The following is a 16702-nucleotide window of genomic DNA, read 5'->3' as shown; positions in this document are numbered from 1 at the left end:
CTGTGCTTCAATTTCCTCAACTGTAAAATGGGGATAATAATAAAGCCTAGCTTACAGGGCGGTTGTATGGATCAAAGGAGATTATATATTTGGGACAATTTAGGTGCTATGTAGATGTTAACTATCATATTATATCGTGCCAGATGCTGGGAGAGGAGTGGACGCCTGGGTGCATTTACATTTGCCAGAATCTTGACCCATTTATGGAGGGATACTTTTGCCATAGCAATTAAATATCTGGAGATTTTGAAACCTAAGGATATATAACAGATAAATATCTATGGACATTTTTATTTTTCAAATGTCATCAGGAGGGAGCTTAACCTGTCCCCCAGATGACTGTATAATTTAGTTGGAGTACAAAAGAAACACAACATTTAAGCAAATAAATGCTAGCTGGTAACTAGCCAATTACATGTTTGGAGGCAAGTGGGCAGGAGGAGTGATCCCAGGGGACAGAATGGCCTTGGCAGAGCTGTGTTCAACATAATGTAGTTCCCAAGATACCAGACTGACCTTTTCACAAACTCTTCGAAGAGGATACGGTGGGAATAACCCTGCTGGCGGATGCTGACCGTCTCTAGGATGCCTGTGGAGCGGAGCTGGGCCCGCACTCTGTCTCGGGTGAACTTCAGTGCCTCTCGGTCATCGTTGGGCTTGATGCAGCGTACAAAGTGGGGCTGTCCCACCACCATTTTGGAGAGCAGATCCATCAGAGAATACTACCAGGGAGAAAAACACACACGAAATGAGGTTACCACAAACATAATAGATAATTACTGCACAGGCCTGCTGGGCCTCCAGGGCAGTTTGTTGGCTTCTAAACAACTCATGGAACCTTTGAGGCTACAGAAGAATCCAGCAAAATGAAATAACAATATAAGTTCTGACGAGTACTTATCACTGCCCACAGATTCAAAAGTATTCTTTAAACATCACCTGGTGCCAGGCAATATCCCATCTGGCAGAAACTCAGCCGTCTAAGAACTTGCTTAGGTTACCTCGTAACTCCATCACCAGAACTAGCTTGTCTCTGGTATGCCAAGGTGATGTTCATAAACTGTAACCATAATTTAAAATATCCAGCTTTGGCTCCCTAACTCAGGGGTTAGAGCACTGGTCTCATAAAACGTCCAGCTTTCAGGGAAGGGGTCAGTTGCTTCTTCAACCTAACAATCACCAGAAAGTCTAAGCAAATCTTACCAATAATAATAAGGCAGAGGAAAAACAAGAAAAATAAAGAGGGCAAGGAAAGCAAGAAAATCAGAGGGAAAACAGAGATTATAATGAAGATGAACTAACATACAGCGAGCGTCTGGCATGGGGCTCTCGCAGAGAGAGAGCACACGGAAAAGCTGAGCGGTGCTCGCTGCTCCTCACGGGCATCCACTGGGGCAGCTCCTCTTTTGGACATGCCTTCAGGGGCAATCACTAGCCACATGTAAAATCAGTCCCATTATTTCATAATCCTACATCCTACTAATCCAATACATGGTTACCTAGCTTGGCAATGTGCCTTTTTTTAGCATTTGGGGACCAGTATTTTGAGGACGCCCAAGTGGTTGTTATGGATATATTTCTGAAAATTGTAAGCCAGAGGCAAAGGGACATGATCCGGGTAGGTCTCAGATAAGAAATAAGTGGCAATTAGAAATGTCCAACCGTGAGGGATGAAGCAGGGGCTGAAAACCCACCTGCTGGAGAAGGGATCACTGTGCAGATGGAGTGCTGGACCCAAAGTCCTCTAGGCCCTTACAATCCATACCCCTGAGGCCAATTTTAGTCTGCCTCTAAAGCACAGCTGGATAAGTCAGACTTCTTAGCTTTACATCTTTCTTGAACCTGCTAGCTTTTGGTGGAACCTTCTTTCCACGGTGCTGGCTCCCAGGCCCTACCCTTCAGCCTGCCTGGCAACTCCAGCTCATGATCCACTTGACTTACCATTCCTGCCAAACCCCTTCCTGTGGCCAACCCCACCTTACAACCTTATTTCGTCGTCCCTGAGTTCAGTAGTTCTGTCTTTGGCTTAACAGCATGTCCGTCATGAAGCTGCCTGGACCTCAGCTCCCTGTAGTCAATGATCTAAAAGGGGCTTCCAACCCCAAAGCTTCATAATTTGAAGATAAACAAATCTGTTCAAATTAGTACAAAGTGTCAGTGTCTTATCTTTCCTATCTAATGTGCATTTGACAGAGGCCCTCTAGAGACGACGTTTTTACTCAAAGGAGTCATTTCACCAGATGAAACATGAGGAATTGTGGTAACAGAGATGGGAAATAATTGGGCTCAGGCAAATGGGTCTTGCAATGGGTCAATTCAATCTAGGAAAAGAAAGTCAAAGCTAAGACATAGCCTCTCAGGAACTTGATAAACCACCTTCTGGAATTGTATTAACTACTTTACTTCTCAGTAAATATGCTGGAAAAGTGGCTGACTCCAGTAGTTTTAAGGCCAAGAAGCAGCTGAAATGCTAACAGAATCAGCACATTCAATGGACAGGGCTATGTGCCAGTGGCAGAGAGGGCCTTCTGTAGACACTTGAGGGCTCATCTGGTCTTTCTGAGATCAGAGAACACTGTACTCAGAGGGGGGTTCCCTGTTATAATTTTCCTCTCCCTACACCACCACCTTTCTTAACTGACTCTTGAGCTTTGCTCTTATTTCAGTGACTCTGTGGTATCTGGGCTTCTTGTGGGAAGGGTTGGCAAGTCTTTTCTGGAAACAGGCAGAATAGAGATCAAGAAGACTCCATACCCGGAAGTAAGAAGCCATGGTCTGCCCCTTCATGTTGGTGGTTTCTTCCGGATGCCGTATCACCTCCAGAGTGTCCACCTGGAACACAGGCAGAGGCGAGTGGTTTGAGGATATAGACAATTTATTTTCCCCAAATCTGAAAGGTTATTTGGTCAAATATCTGAGGAGCCTTGATGTTTAGGACACAACTGTACAGACCATGGGGGAGGAGTTTAAAGACATCTAAAAGAAAAACTGAATTCACACTGTTCTACTCTCTTGACAATGACCACACTCTGTGACATACTACATAGTCTCAGTACAAACCCCCATCAGTGTTATTTCTGTATTTCTCCATGCTCTAATGGGCCACTATTAAGTTCTCCAATAATGTCACATGAGACCAAATTATTTCTTAAAAGAAAACTGGGCAAAACCCATGAGGCTGGGCGATTACAAAGCCCCGGACCCAAAGCCCCCGTTGCACCACAGGGCATTAGGGGAGCCCTTTCGCCTTCCGGCCATCAGACACTAACCCTGCCACACCTCTCCTGCCGCCCACAGTTACCACGTGCTCACTGCGGACCAGAGCTTGGGATACACCTGTTCCCAATCACCTGCCCCAACTACCTGGGCCGACTGGAAGGAATTTAGAATGAAAACAACTGTAGCAAACAGTTGTGGCACCCTGTGTTCCATCATTTTATCTCAACAATAAAATCCCTGCTCCCGCACACACAAAGCTATTTGGTTTGCAGAGCACATGAGCGGCGTTTCAGCACCAGCCTCCTCTGTGGCAGCCTCCCATCTGCTCGGAACAGGTGGCAAGGGTATGAAGCACAGACATTTGAACTGGAAGATGCTGCTGTCAGCACGTGTGTTCCACTCAGTGGATCGCTGTCCAGGCAGCCACCTCCCCACGGGGTGAGAATGTCTGCAGCCTTGTTCAACAACAGTGAGAAGTGGGTGCTAGAAGGGATGGGGCCAGGGGGAGGTGGGTGAATAATGAGGCTTACCTCGAGGGGCATTTAGGAGACTGTGTGCAAAAGGGAAGAAAAGGCTTCAACTGGCTTGGATAAAGAAAACAGGTCTGTTTAAGAAGGGGAATAAATGTGGAGCTAAGTTTTCAAAAACTAGAAAAGCAACCTAAATAGTGAGCAGGAATATAAGGGTAACTCTGAGAGAAGTGATGTCAGGGGTCGAGGGGCGGTGCGCGGTGCAGCTTGCATTCTCTAGGCTGCAGATTGGATCTGTTCCCAAAGCCATCATTTCATTTGGATGCAGCTGAAGCAATGGTACAACTGTCTGTAGGTCTGAGTTTTTAATATTTTTAATGAGAAAGGAGGAAATGAAAGCTCTGTGTTGAGAAGGAAGGCTGCTCTCATAGAGAAAAGAGAAAAACACAAACACACCCACCCCACCTGCAGAGGTCCTATGGTGTTATCTGCAGGGACCACATGGAAGGTTTCTTCCCCATCTCACCCCCACTTGGAGGATAGAGCTCAGCACTGGTGAGTTTTGGGGAAAGCTAGTTAGGACTGAAGGAAGAAAGATCTTGGCTAGGGTCTGCCTTCGGCCAAATTGTAAATTCTGAGTTTTCCTAAATATTCTTTCTCCCCACCTGACCTTCATGTGCACACAACTTTTGGGAATTTCCCACTATTTCTTTTATTCAGAGATCCTCCCTGAAGAACCACAGCTTGCTTTGAACCCTGCTTTTCCTCCTTCCTTTCCCTCCCTTTTCATTCAAATTAGCCAGCGAGTGCCAGCCTCTCAAGCTCTAATTCATTGTGAAAGGGCAGCTGAAAAGCTCATCCATATTTCTCTTACTATAGCATTTACCTGTTACCCTTCCTCAGAACATACAGTGGACCCTTGGCATTTGAGAATTTAACAGTTTAGTGATCAGAAAAATCTTTGATGTATATTAATTCTGCTAAGACATCATTTAAAAAGTGTGATATGCATTGTTTTCAAGATCGGTACCCATCCCCTGCAGCAAACTGGAAAAATACAGAACGAAGCGCCAATTTGCAATCCAGCTTATAGGGCTGGTGTGCTCCTGTAGCCACCCAGCACGACTTCAGGTCTGTCCTTACACTCACATACAGAGTAACTCTTGTAAAGTAAGTAAAAACCTATTCTGTGTTACATATAACTTGGAAATGTTAATGCTTGTCTACAGTTCATCACCTACATATTTAGTACTATATTTTAAAAAATAAATAATATACTATTGGGGTACCTTCTAATTTAAGAATTTGGAAAGGTCTTGGGTTGGTCAAGGGTCTCTTGCATATTTGCATAGTCATGAAGTCCTCCTGTGCATGGAGTAGATCTAAAAGAGGGAATTTCACTTCGGACAAGGGACATACCAGAAGTTGCCTCTCTTGACCTTTCAAAGTAGGAGACCTCGGTCTGCACTGGGCCTGCCATGACCTCCATAGAATTCAAAAAAACTCGGAAAAAAAAAAAAAAGAGATGAGAAGGTTGTTGTCTAACTTAAGAACTTGTCTTTCTGAATTTAGTTAATGGTAGCCTCATTTAATTAAAAAAAAAATAAAAGTCTCTTAGAAACAATCCAGAAAGTAGGTTCTATTGAGGTCATCATCTAACAAATAGTTCTTTCCAAAGGTGGGGATTTCACAACAAAAAACCAGTCCTCTCCATAGCATCTTATAAGTTTTTACCTCAGATAGGAGGAAAAGAGACAGGAAAAGCTTCCTAGACTCAGGGGGTATGTGCTACAGGGCAGAGGGTTTGGAACTGGACACACCTGCTTCAAATTCTGGCTCCTCCGCTTAATAGCTGTATGGACTTGGACTTGTTAACTTCCCAAAGCCTGTGTTATTTAAAAACCACTGCCTTGCACACACACAAGAGGCCAGTCAGTTCCCCTTCCTTCATTACCGTGTTGGATTCAGTCTTAGCTTAGTGATCAATACTAAGGATGCAGAGTATTGTTCCATGGAATAAGGTGAGTACTAGCTCCCATGCAACACAGCAAGGACATCTTTTTATTTATTGGCAGAGAAAATACTTCCAATGAAAACAGTTTCAAAATGATCAGTAGAACTGATATTCTGGATAAAAACATTGTCTTTCTAACCCAGTATACCCTTCTTCTACACCACCAATTGCTACAACAATAGAAGCCAACTGGAGCTAAGCAAGCTTGTTTTTTGCCCACGTGAGCTTGTTTTTGCCCACGTGACAAATGTCCTACCCCATTCCTTGTGAGCGGTGCTGGTTAGCCTTCAAAGTAGTCAAGAGTAAGCGTTACAAATTGTGGTACAGACCCCAAGCCCACAGGAAATGAGCAAGCTTCTGTATACATATGGACTACACACATGGAATTTTAGATGGTTATCAAAATATGAGTAATAAAACATTTACTGTTTCCGATGTGAAATCACTATGCTAAACACTTTGCCTACACTATGTCAATGAATTCTCAAAAGGACCCTATGAGGTAAACACTATTATCACTCCTATCCTACATATAAAGAAGTTAAGGCTCAAAGATTTTAGGTAAATTTCCCAGAGTCCTGCAGCTAGTAACTGGCCATGCCTAGATCTGAACCCAGTTCTGATTCCAAAACCTACTCCTTAAACATTACATACTGCCTTTCTATGTGGTTTGTTACAACTTATAGAATTGGTCTGAAAGCATGGTATTATTAAAAAGATTTGCCTCATCTGTCAACTAAATTTACTTTAGGATAAAGACATAGACTCCAAAAAGTCTCACAAACCATCTAGATCTCAGCAATAAATGAAAAACTGAAGGATTTCTTTTCCCCCTTGGTCTCTGTAAGTACCTACTATCTGCATCCCCAAACCTCAGAAGTATTTATATTGAGGTTCTTGACAAGGCCTTTGGTCAAGAATTTTTACTGCTATCAAGTGATTCATCCCTCTCTCAAGGAAACAGTCCCTACGGCATCACTCCCCTCAAAAGTCTCCACAGCACTGAATGAGGAAGCAAGGCTGGCCTTGACACTGGCCAGTGCGAGGGTGCTGAATGTGGTGGAGGTCAGCTTTCTGCAAGGCCACCTCTGCTATTTCATCTTGGAGAAGGCAGAGAGGAACTGATGGAGTTTTTTATTGCTGTTGTTACCCTTCATATTTTCTGATGCCTTAATTAGAACTTTCAGCTCATATTCTTTCCCAGGGACAATAAATCTCTAGTCATTTTCATCTCACCTATATTTATTATAGTGATGTAAATACACGCCACACACTCGAGGGCACACTTCTCATGTAGGCAGGGCAGGGAGGGAGATAACAACGTGCTGATACCGAATGTGGAAGGCAGGGGGACAGGTGCTGGCAGAGTCCAGCAGTCAAAAAATCAAACTGAGGAAAGGAGGGGAATATGAGTTGACAGAGAATATTACACAGGAGTCTTTCATCTTTTTGAAAGGAACGTCTCACGATCCTTTTTAGAATCTGGTGGAAGCCAATGACTGCAAAAAAACACATATACGGTTGATCCTCATTATTTGTGGATGCTGTATTTGTGAATCTGCCTACTTGCTGAAATGTATTTGTAATCTCCAAATCAATCAGTGCTCACACGCTTTCACGGTCATTTGTAGACATGCAGAGCAGTGGAAACTTTGACACCTGATGTGCATGCTTCCAGCTGAGGTTGAATAAGGTGACACTCTGTCTTCTTGTTCTAGCTCTCATGCTGTAAACAAGTGTCTTTTTCAAGGTCTACTTAAGTGTCATGACTTTTGTGCCGCATTTTTGTGCTTTTGGCTGGTGATTTTACTGTTTAAAATAGCCCCTGGGGCTTCCCTGGTGGCGCAGTGGTTAAGAATCCTCCTGCCAATGCAAGGGACATGGGTTTGAGCCCTGGCCCAGGAAGATCCCACATGCCGCGGAGCAACTAAACCCATGCGCCACAACTACTGAGCCTGTGCTCTAGAGCTCGCATGCCACAACTACTGAGCCTGCGTGCCACAACTACTGAAGCCCATGTGCCTAGAGCCCGTGCTCCACAAGAGAAGCCACCGCAATGAGAAGCCCACGCACCGCAACGAAGAACAGCCCCCGCTCGCCACAACCAGAGAAAGCCCGCACACAGCAACAAAGACCCAACGCAGCCAAAAATAAAAATAAAACATAAATTTATTTTTAAAAAATAAATAAAAATAAAATAGCCCCTAATCATAGTGCTGAAGTGCTGTCTAGTGTTCCTAAGTGGAAGGAGGCTGTCATGTGCCTGTTGGAGAACATTTGTGTGTTAGATTAGCTTTGTTCAAGGCATGAGTTATAGTGCCGTTGGCCATGAGTTCAATGATACAAATACTGTACTTGAAATATTGTTTTATACAAAGCAATACTACATATAATTATTTATAAAAAGTATCCAGTTGACCTGAGCAACACAGGTTTGAACTGCATGGATGTACTTACACACATATATTTTTCAATGGTAAATACAGTACTACTACACGATCCATAGTTGGTTGAATCTGCATCTGTGGAACCGTGGATACAGACAGCCCCCTATAAAGTTATATGTGGGTTTTCGACTGTGTGGAGAGTTGGTGCCCTGACCCCCATATTGTTCAAGGGTCAATTGTATTAAATAAAGGGTCTTTAAATAGAAACACACATAATATAAAATTATGTATTAATTAGTTGACAAAAGTGTTGTAACCAGAGGCTTGCAGGAACCTAACTGTGTATTTCCTCTAGGAGCAATGCTCAGGATTTGCTGATTCAGTGTTCACAGTAACTTTACATAAGTCTTGTGAATAATGAGAATCAACTGTACTTAACACAAACAACATTTTACATGTAATATCAAGAGGCTCTCATAACCACTGAAACTTCTCTGTAAATCTCATTGAGGGGCCCATATAACTCATGTTAAATAGCCCTAACATCTTGCCACAAATTCACAAGGTTGAAAAGTAGAATATTCCACAGGATTGTACTAACAATGTGGGTGTAAAAATTATTGTTAACAAAGATGATCTGAATCCCTATTTATGTGCAGGTTTTTTATTCTCAGAGGGAGTAAGTATAGATATGTATGTCTCTATCAATTTGGGGGTAATAGTCAATGGTATTATGTGCAGCTGTATTGATCATTCTTTATTAAATGAATTATTTAATATTCAATGTAAACAAAAAGGTAAGAAAATTCAGAGATGTGACCTGTTTATTACTCCATCACCTTTAACATTATTGTCTCTTGGTGTTAGTATTAGTATATACAGTGAGCGTTAACCAGCCAGTCCTTGAGATTTGCGCGAAGCATTATCAGGAAGGATGGAAGAGTTAAAAATATTTTACAGCGGGATATTTAGGAACCCTTCTAACACCGCTTTTGCATGGACAAGTGCACCGCTCATTTTTCAGAGAGCAAAGCAGAGAAATAGGAAAGGGTTTGGTTCCTTTCCTCCCTGCTGACTCCTTTTGTTATCCTCCTCTGTAGGTTGGTGATAGCTTCAAGGAAAAGTGCTTTATCTCTTCCTAGATGGACTTTATTTTCAAGTGACAACAATTTTCAAGTGTCATTGTTCTGTATCTTAAGTGATATTTCTGAAAATCAGGTGAAGGGGTCTAGATATGCCACAGTGGCATAAGGATTATTTTGAACTGAAGACATGTAAGAATCAACAGTTGCAAGAAGAAGTTTTTTGGAACTCCCCTTATCTGCCTAAAAGCAAAGCCTTCCAAAAGAATTCAACTGTCTCAATCCCCTCTGAGAGGGGAGCTTTGCAATCAGAGAAGATTGACTCCTATCACCAGAGATGAGAAGTCAGCACTGGGATAAGAAATTGCCTAAATAGACATTGTCATAAAACTGTTATACCTCCCATCTATTCTCCTAAAGGACCATTTATTTTTCCCAAAAGTCATTTGTTGCCCCAGAAACGTCCTTCTTCCTCTCTTCATCTCCTATTAAGATGGTATATAAGCCCCAAAATCTAACTGGCCCTTTGAGTCACTTATTTGGTGAACTACTGTATGTATATGATTAAAGTATTTTTTTTCTCTTGCTAATATGTCAGTTTAATTCACATTCCCCCAAATACTGAACTTAAGAGGGTAGAAGAAAAGTTTTTTTTCCCTGACACAGGATTGCAAAGGATTCCACAGTGTTGTTTCAAATTTCCTAACCCCTGATTCCTAAATCCCTTCAATCTCTCTTCCAGACTGCCCAGGTAGTGGGCCAGATAAAGGAAACTAATGTTGCCCACCTAGGTTAATCCCCAGGGTGGGAACATCTTGTCGTCCACAGTATTTTGAGTACAAACATACTACTTACCTTGGGTCTCCCAGCACTGAAATGCGGAGGCAAAGATCTTGAGGCTGCTGTTATCCTGGCTCTTGTCTGGGCCAAGTTACCTGAGCAAAAAAGACAAAGAAGTTAAGGCAAAGGAAAAGTGAAACAGTAGTATGATGAGTAATTCTTCTCTTTGTGCCCTTGTATTTTTCAGAATGTTCTAAATGATCTGCTCTGAACTTGAAAAATTTGGAAAAACTTGAATTTTGAAACTTCAATGATATAAATTGGAAGTAAATTATAATAATCATAAGTTATAAATAATTTGTAATATAATTTGAATATATATTAGTTTAATAAGCATATAAGAAAGGACAAAAGGTCTCAAATTCACTTAAACTAGGAATAGAAGGAAATTACTACAACATAAAAGGGCCATATATGAAAAGCCCACAAATCACGTACTCAACAGTGAAAAATGGAAAGTTTTTCTCTAAGACAAGGCTAGAATGTCCACACTCACCACTTCTGTTCAACATAGTACTGGCAGTCCTAGCTAGATCAGTTAGGTGAGAAATAGAAATAAAAGCATCCAAATTGTAAAGGAAGAAGTAAAATTATCTCTGTTCATAGGTGACATTACCTTATATGTAGAAAACCCTAAAGATCACACACACACACACACCCCAACAGAACTAACAAATAAATTCAACAAAGTTGTAGGATATAAAATCAACAGATAAAAAAATCAGTTGCATTTCTATATACTAACAATGAAAATCTGAAAAGGAAGTTAAGAAAACAATTCCATTTACAATAGCATCAAAAAGAATAGAATACTTGGAAGTAAACTTAACCAAGGAGGCGAAAACTTGTATACTGAAAACTGTAAAACAAAAGTAAAAGGAAAGCAATTCCATTGTGGGGGAGGAAAAAAACCTTTTTCCTCTACTCATCTTAGGTTCACTGGCTGAGGCCCTAAAAATTAGACTGACGGGAGACAGAGTAACAAGAGAAAAGCAATCAGAAGTCTATTAACGCATGTATCACACATATACACAGGAGTATTTAGGGATGAGTAACTCAAAGGGGTGGTTAGAACTTGGGCTTACATAACATCTTAACAAAAGAACAATAAATTTATAAAGAAGTGACAAGACAAAGGAAAAGAACTTTGAGTTTCTAGGGGCGGGAAATTGTGGGAAGGTAAATATATAGGGAAGCTAATGGAAGATAAGGGCTAATTCGTTATATAGATTCCTCTGGTGCTGTCTTTGAGTTGATAAGCGTCTGGAGTTGTCTCTGGTGATTAATTTATGTGCTTTCTGGGTAGAGAGGAGAGGGGGCATATTTTTACAAATTTATGCCCTGCTTTTGGGCAAATAGGGGGAAGGGAGAGCGCCTTTTCTTGTATCTGCTTCTTCTCAATTGCCTTCAGCTTAAAATAATTTTAATGCCGAAGTGGCATATTTTGGGGTGGCATATTCTGTTACCCTTCACTGTGTTCATTGATTAGAAGACTTAATATTGTTAGAATGTCCATGCTACCCAAAGAGATCTACAGATTCAGTGCAATCCCCATCAAAATCTCAATGGCATTTCTGGAGAAATAGAAAAAACAATCCTAAAATTCATATAGAACCACAAAGGACTGCAAGACAATCTTGAGAAGGAAAGCAAAAGCTGAAGACCTTACATTTCCTGATTTCAAAATATATTATAAAGCTATAGTAATCAAAACAATATGGCAAAACAGTACTGACCTGAAGATAAACATACAGACCAATGGAACAGAATAGAGAGCCCAAAAATAGACCCATGCACACATGGTCAAATAATCTTTGACATGGGTGCCAAGATTACACAATGGGGAAAGGATTATCTCTTCAACAAATGGTGTTGGGAATACTGGACATCTACATGCAAAAGAATGAAACTGAAACCGTATCTTACATCATACTGGAAAATCAACTCACACTGGATTAAAGACTTAAATGTAAGACCAGAAACTATAAAACTCCTAGAAAAAAAACACAGGGGAAAATCTTCCTAACACTGGTCTTGACAATTATTTCTTGGATAGGACACCAAAAGCACAGGCAACAAAAGCAAAAACAGACAATTGGGACTGTTATCAAACTAAAAGTTTCTGCAAAGCAAAGGATACCATCAACAGGGGGGGGAAACAACCCAGAGATGGGAGAAAATATTTACAAACCATATATTTGATAAGAGGTTAATTTCCAAAGTATATAAGGAACTCCTACAACTCAACAGCAAAAAATAAAATAAAATAAGCTGATTAAAAAATGGGCAAAGAACTTGAATAGACATTTCTCCAAAGATGACATACAAATGGCTTGCAGGTATATGAAAAGATGCTCAACTTCACTAACAGTCAGGAAAATGCAAATCAAAGCCACAATGAGGTATCACCTCACACTTGTTAGGGTGGCCATTATAAATGAAGAGGAGCAAAATACGCCCCTTTGACATACTGATTACTCTAAGCTGGTTATTTTTTTAAAAATGAAGACACACGTGAAGCTCTGAAAACTGAGCAGAAATTACCCTTTTGTAAGAAAAATTTACAAGGGGGATCTCCATATGTAGGTGTCTCCCTCTCTGTACCAGAAAGAGATGACTCTAAACCTCTAGGAACTCTTCTCAATGGAGAAGGCACCAACTTACATTTGCATAACAACCTTACCCTTGTTTACTGTGCTTTTCCTAGTCAACTCCAATAACCAGCCTCCCCACTCCCCAACATCTTTTGTCTTTAGCTAGATATAATGTTTAAGTTGGTGGCTTGGGCCATTTCAGGGAGTTTAGTCAGTTTTCCCTGGATATCTCCCATGTATACAGGAGGTATACATGTTATTAAATTTCTGTTTGTTTTTCTCCCATTAAATCTGTCTTTTTGTTACAGGGGTGTCTCAGCTAAGAACCTAGAAGGGTAGAGGGAAAATTATTTTCCCTTCCCTACATAAAAAACACCACCACCAGCAACAAAAAATAACACGTGTTGGCGAGGATGTGGAGAAACTGGAACCCTTGTGCACCGTTGGTGGGAATGTAAAATGGTACAGCTGCTACGGAAAAGAGTATGGAGGTTCTTCAAAAAATTAAAACTAGAACTGCCATATGATCCAGTAATCCCACCTCTGGGTACTTATCCAAAAGAACTGAAAGCAGAATCTTGAAGAGATATTTGCATTCCCATGTTCACTGCAGCATTATTCACAATAGCCAAGCAGTGGAAACAGCTAAATATTCGTCAAAGGGTGAGTGGAGAGAGAAAATGTGGCATGTACATACAATGGAATATTTATTCAGCCTTAGAAAAAGAAGGAAACCATGCCATTGGGGCAACACGGATGAACCAGGAGGACATTATGCAAAGTGAAATAAGCCAGTCACAGAAGGACAAATACTGTTAGATTCTTCTTATATGAGGTACCAAAAGCAGTCAAACTCATAAAAGCAAGGAGGAGAAGGTAGTTGCCAGGGGCTGGGGGGACAGGGAAATGGGGAGCTGTTGTTCAATGGGTACAGAGTTTCAGTCATACAAGGCGAAAAATTTCTCGAGATCTGCTGTACATCAGTGTGCATACAGTAAACAATATCATACTGTATACTTAAAAGTCTGTCAAGAGGGTAGATTTCACGTTGTAAGTTTTTACCACAAAAAGTCTCCAATTAGGGCTTACCAGTCACTGAAAGAGACAAATAAGGAAGAAAAAAAGATGCTGGGAGTTTTCCTGAAAGAGAAGGTGGGCGATAGAGAACACTACTGCCAGGATTTAAGGTATAGACTGATAAGCAGGTCTGTCAGTATGGGTCCCTCAGCCTGAAGGGAGGAACCTGACCACCCCCATTGAAACAGCTGATGAAGAGAGAGTTAGTTAGGCAGGGGGGACAGCCTCTGAGTCATAGGGGCTGACTTTGAACAAGTTAATTAACATCTCAGAGCTTTGGTTGCTTTGTCTACAACATGAAGACAGTACTTACTACCTAATCCTCAGAGCTGTTTATGGGCATTGGATGAAATAATTCACGAAAAGCACTGTCAACACACAGCTGGTACAAGGTGAGTGCTCACTTTGTGTTACTAGCATCGATGATGACGATGATGATGATTTGCTTGAACAGTTCACATAGGTCTCAGAGAGTAGAAGGTAAGAGGAGAACAGAGAATCTCACTAATTGGCTACTGTGAACACTGGTTTGTTCAAACTATAAAGCTGAGAAAGAATGATAAGGCAACTCCATTTTGAACCTCCATGTCTTGGCCACTTTAACTCCTACCACGTTTTGCCTTTGAAGGGTCTGAATGGCCTGTTCAGACTCCCATCTCCCTTCCTCACCACCCACCCTTCATCTCCTCTCTCATCCCTAACCTCCCAAACCAAGAGATCTGTTTGCATTTTTACCTAAACTGTCATTTGATCCTGCAGCAAAATAAAAAGTTGTCAATGAAAGGAAATGCTGCAATTTGTACATTTGCAAGACACTCAAGATTTCAAAGTTTTTAGCAGGTCTAGCACAAAGATGTCCAAATGTTTTCTCTGGCGATATCTTCAGAGGCTAAACTGTGATTAATAGCCCAGAAAGAACCCTTTGAAGCAGGATTGGTGACATCAAAGTCGTAATCCAGGGGTGGCAGGAGCTTTATAATGAGTGGGAAGCATTTTAACACATTTCGAAGGATTTACAGCATGAATAAACAATAGACCTCGGCAGATGTGCCACACACACCTTTCAGAAACACTACCTATAAGAAGTTTCCATTTTAATTTGAATGTAAATACAGTGTTCACACTTCTTTCAAATGTTAAGCATCCTCATTGCTTCACCCCCCAGACAGTCTCTTTGCTAAGGATGCCTCATTGCCCCAGAGCACCCTCCTGTGACTGCCTGACGTGTGTTGGGGAGCGAAAACGGATGTCAGAGGCTTTGGATGGAATTTATATCCTACGTGGGAACTGGGTTAGGAAAGACTCTAAAAAGGAGCTTGCAATGATCCCACATAATTTCCCTGCTTCCAACTTAAAGGGAAAGAGACAAGTGGTCTGAAGACAGAGCTGAAACTTTTAAAAGATGGCAATTTCCTGCCTGCTTCAGAGGATTTTCAGCTCTTGGAAAGCACCCAGCACCCATGATTTCAGTTGCCTCTTAAGAATTGCCCAAGATGATGGGTTGCTGTTTTAAATAATCATGCTTGGAACTTGACTTCCCTCTGCTGCCCCCTCTGGGATTAAAAGATTGGTTGCAGGGTTCTGGTGGTAACTGCTGGGGGGCATTTGTTTGGGAAATTTTCTGTAACACAAGAAATAGGCTAATAAACGACTGCAAAGCAACGCTGAAAAGTAAAAGGCTTGTGTCAAATGCTACTCAAAAGGAGCTGCAAAGAAAATATCCAATGCTTCAGCTATTCTGTTACCAGATTATCTGAGTAGACCTGAGAACTAGAATGTTGTACCCTACAGTAAGCTTGGATACTGAACACCAAAATCACACCTTCCTGTCTACATGAGAATGACCTTATGTTATTCCAGTCTCCATTAGCATGAATTTCTTCTTCCAGGAGTCTCCTGTCTAGACAGTTCATGGTTTGACTGTTCATTACAAGAACTGCCCGAAAGACCCAAGACCCATTAACTCTTTTATGGAAAATGTCCAAAGACAGTTTAAGCCCTATGATTCTATGAATCCCTTGTTTTAAAAGCCTCACCTTGTTGTTTCCACCAATCATGGACTGGTTGTATTGTGTGTGATCTTTACACAATCCTAATCATGCCCTCTCACTTAGAAAGACCCGCCTTAAATCAAACTTGATCTCTCAACAAATTCTGACCCTGCCTTTCCTTCTCCAAGACACTGCCAAAGCTTTGAGAGGTGGTGGTCTCCCTTAATGCGGTGAGCAATGAACTCCACTTTGTCTAATCAACAGGCAGTGTGAGTAATGGTTAGAGAGTCACCTTGGGACAGACCTATGATGGGGTGATACTTGCACTGAATGAAATGCTCTAACTTCAGTTAATAACACTGTACCCAATTAAAAGGCAAGGGGTTAAATTTAGTAGTTGTATAAAACATACTATAGTATTTTGTATGTTTAAAAAAAACCACTTAGATACTGATCTATCCTAAATCTATATAACAAAGACTTGTTTTAGATTTGATACATTGAGGTAAATTAAAATAGTGACAAAAATATGACACAGCTGTAGGAGGCCAAGAAAGAAAGTGTAATGTTAGATTTTGTTCTACAGTTTTCACTTTCTCTCCTGGCATTTATCTATGGCTTTGAGTGTTAATATCAATAAACGGGCAGGGGGGAGGTAGAAGAGCTCCCAGCCTACTTAATTTCCCAAGAAAAGAACATGGATAAATTTTATATATATAGAAGGGGCTGTAGTTTTGTGGAGGGAAGAAATAAGAGATCAGCCTGTCCTCCAGGCTGTTCTAATGAAGAAACATATGCACATATAGCAAATACTCTTTTCTGAATGCACAACCTAGCCTTTACCACGTATGTGGGAAATTCAATGTCCAAAAGAAACCTCTTCCTCTTTTCTGTATCTACTTTTAATTGATATTTGTCTGGAAATTTAAGGAATTTCTGCACAGTGAACACCTCTAGACTATCTGTTTGAAGGAAGCCAAACCAAGGTTTTCATTGATTTTTTTTTTTTTTCATTTAGAATTGGAACT

The 16702-nt window shown here is 41.0% G+C and overlaps 1 protein-coding gene across 1 annotated transcript in view; it reads right to left on the bottom strand.

The window, feature by feature from the left end:
* MYO3B (myosin IIIB) overlaps positions 1-16702 on the bottom strand; it is a gene marked incomplete at both ends in the record, with an annotated part of 398588 nt that overhangs the window by 154903 nt on the left and 226983 nt on the right. Inside the window, 3 exons of the mRNA XM_082630334.1 lie at positions 517-722; positions 2755-2832; positions 10028-10107. Of these exons, the coding sequence (XP_082486460.1) occupies positions 517-722; positions 2755-2832; positions 10028-10107 (364 nt within the window). The remainder of the gene's footprint in view (positions 1-516; positions 723-2754; positions 2833-10027; positions 10108-16702) is intronic.

The sequence above is a fragment of the Mesoplodon mirus genome (assembly GCF_964341445.2).
Source record: "Mesoplodon mirus genome assembly, chromosome: 8".
NCBI lineage: Eukaryota > Metazoa > Chordata > Mammalia > Artiodactyla > Ziphiidae > Mesoplodon > Mesoplodon mirus.
Note: the sequence above shows the minus strand (reverse complement) of the source record. Positions and strands in the feature narration are given on the sequence as shown.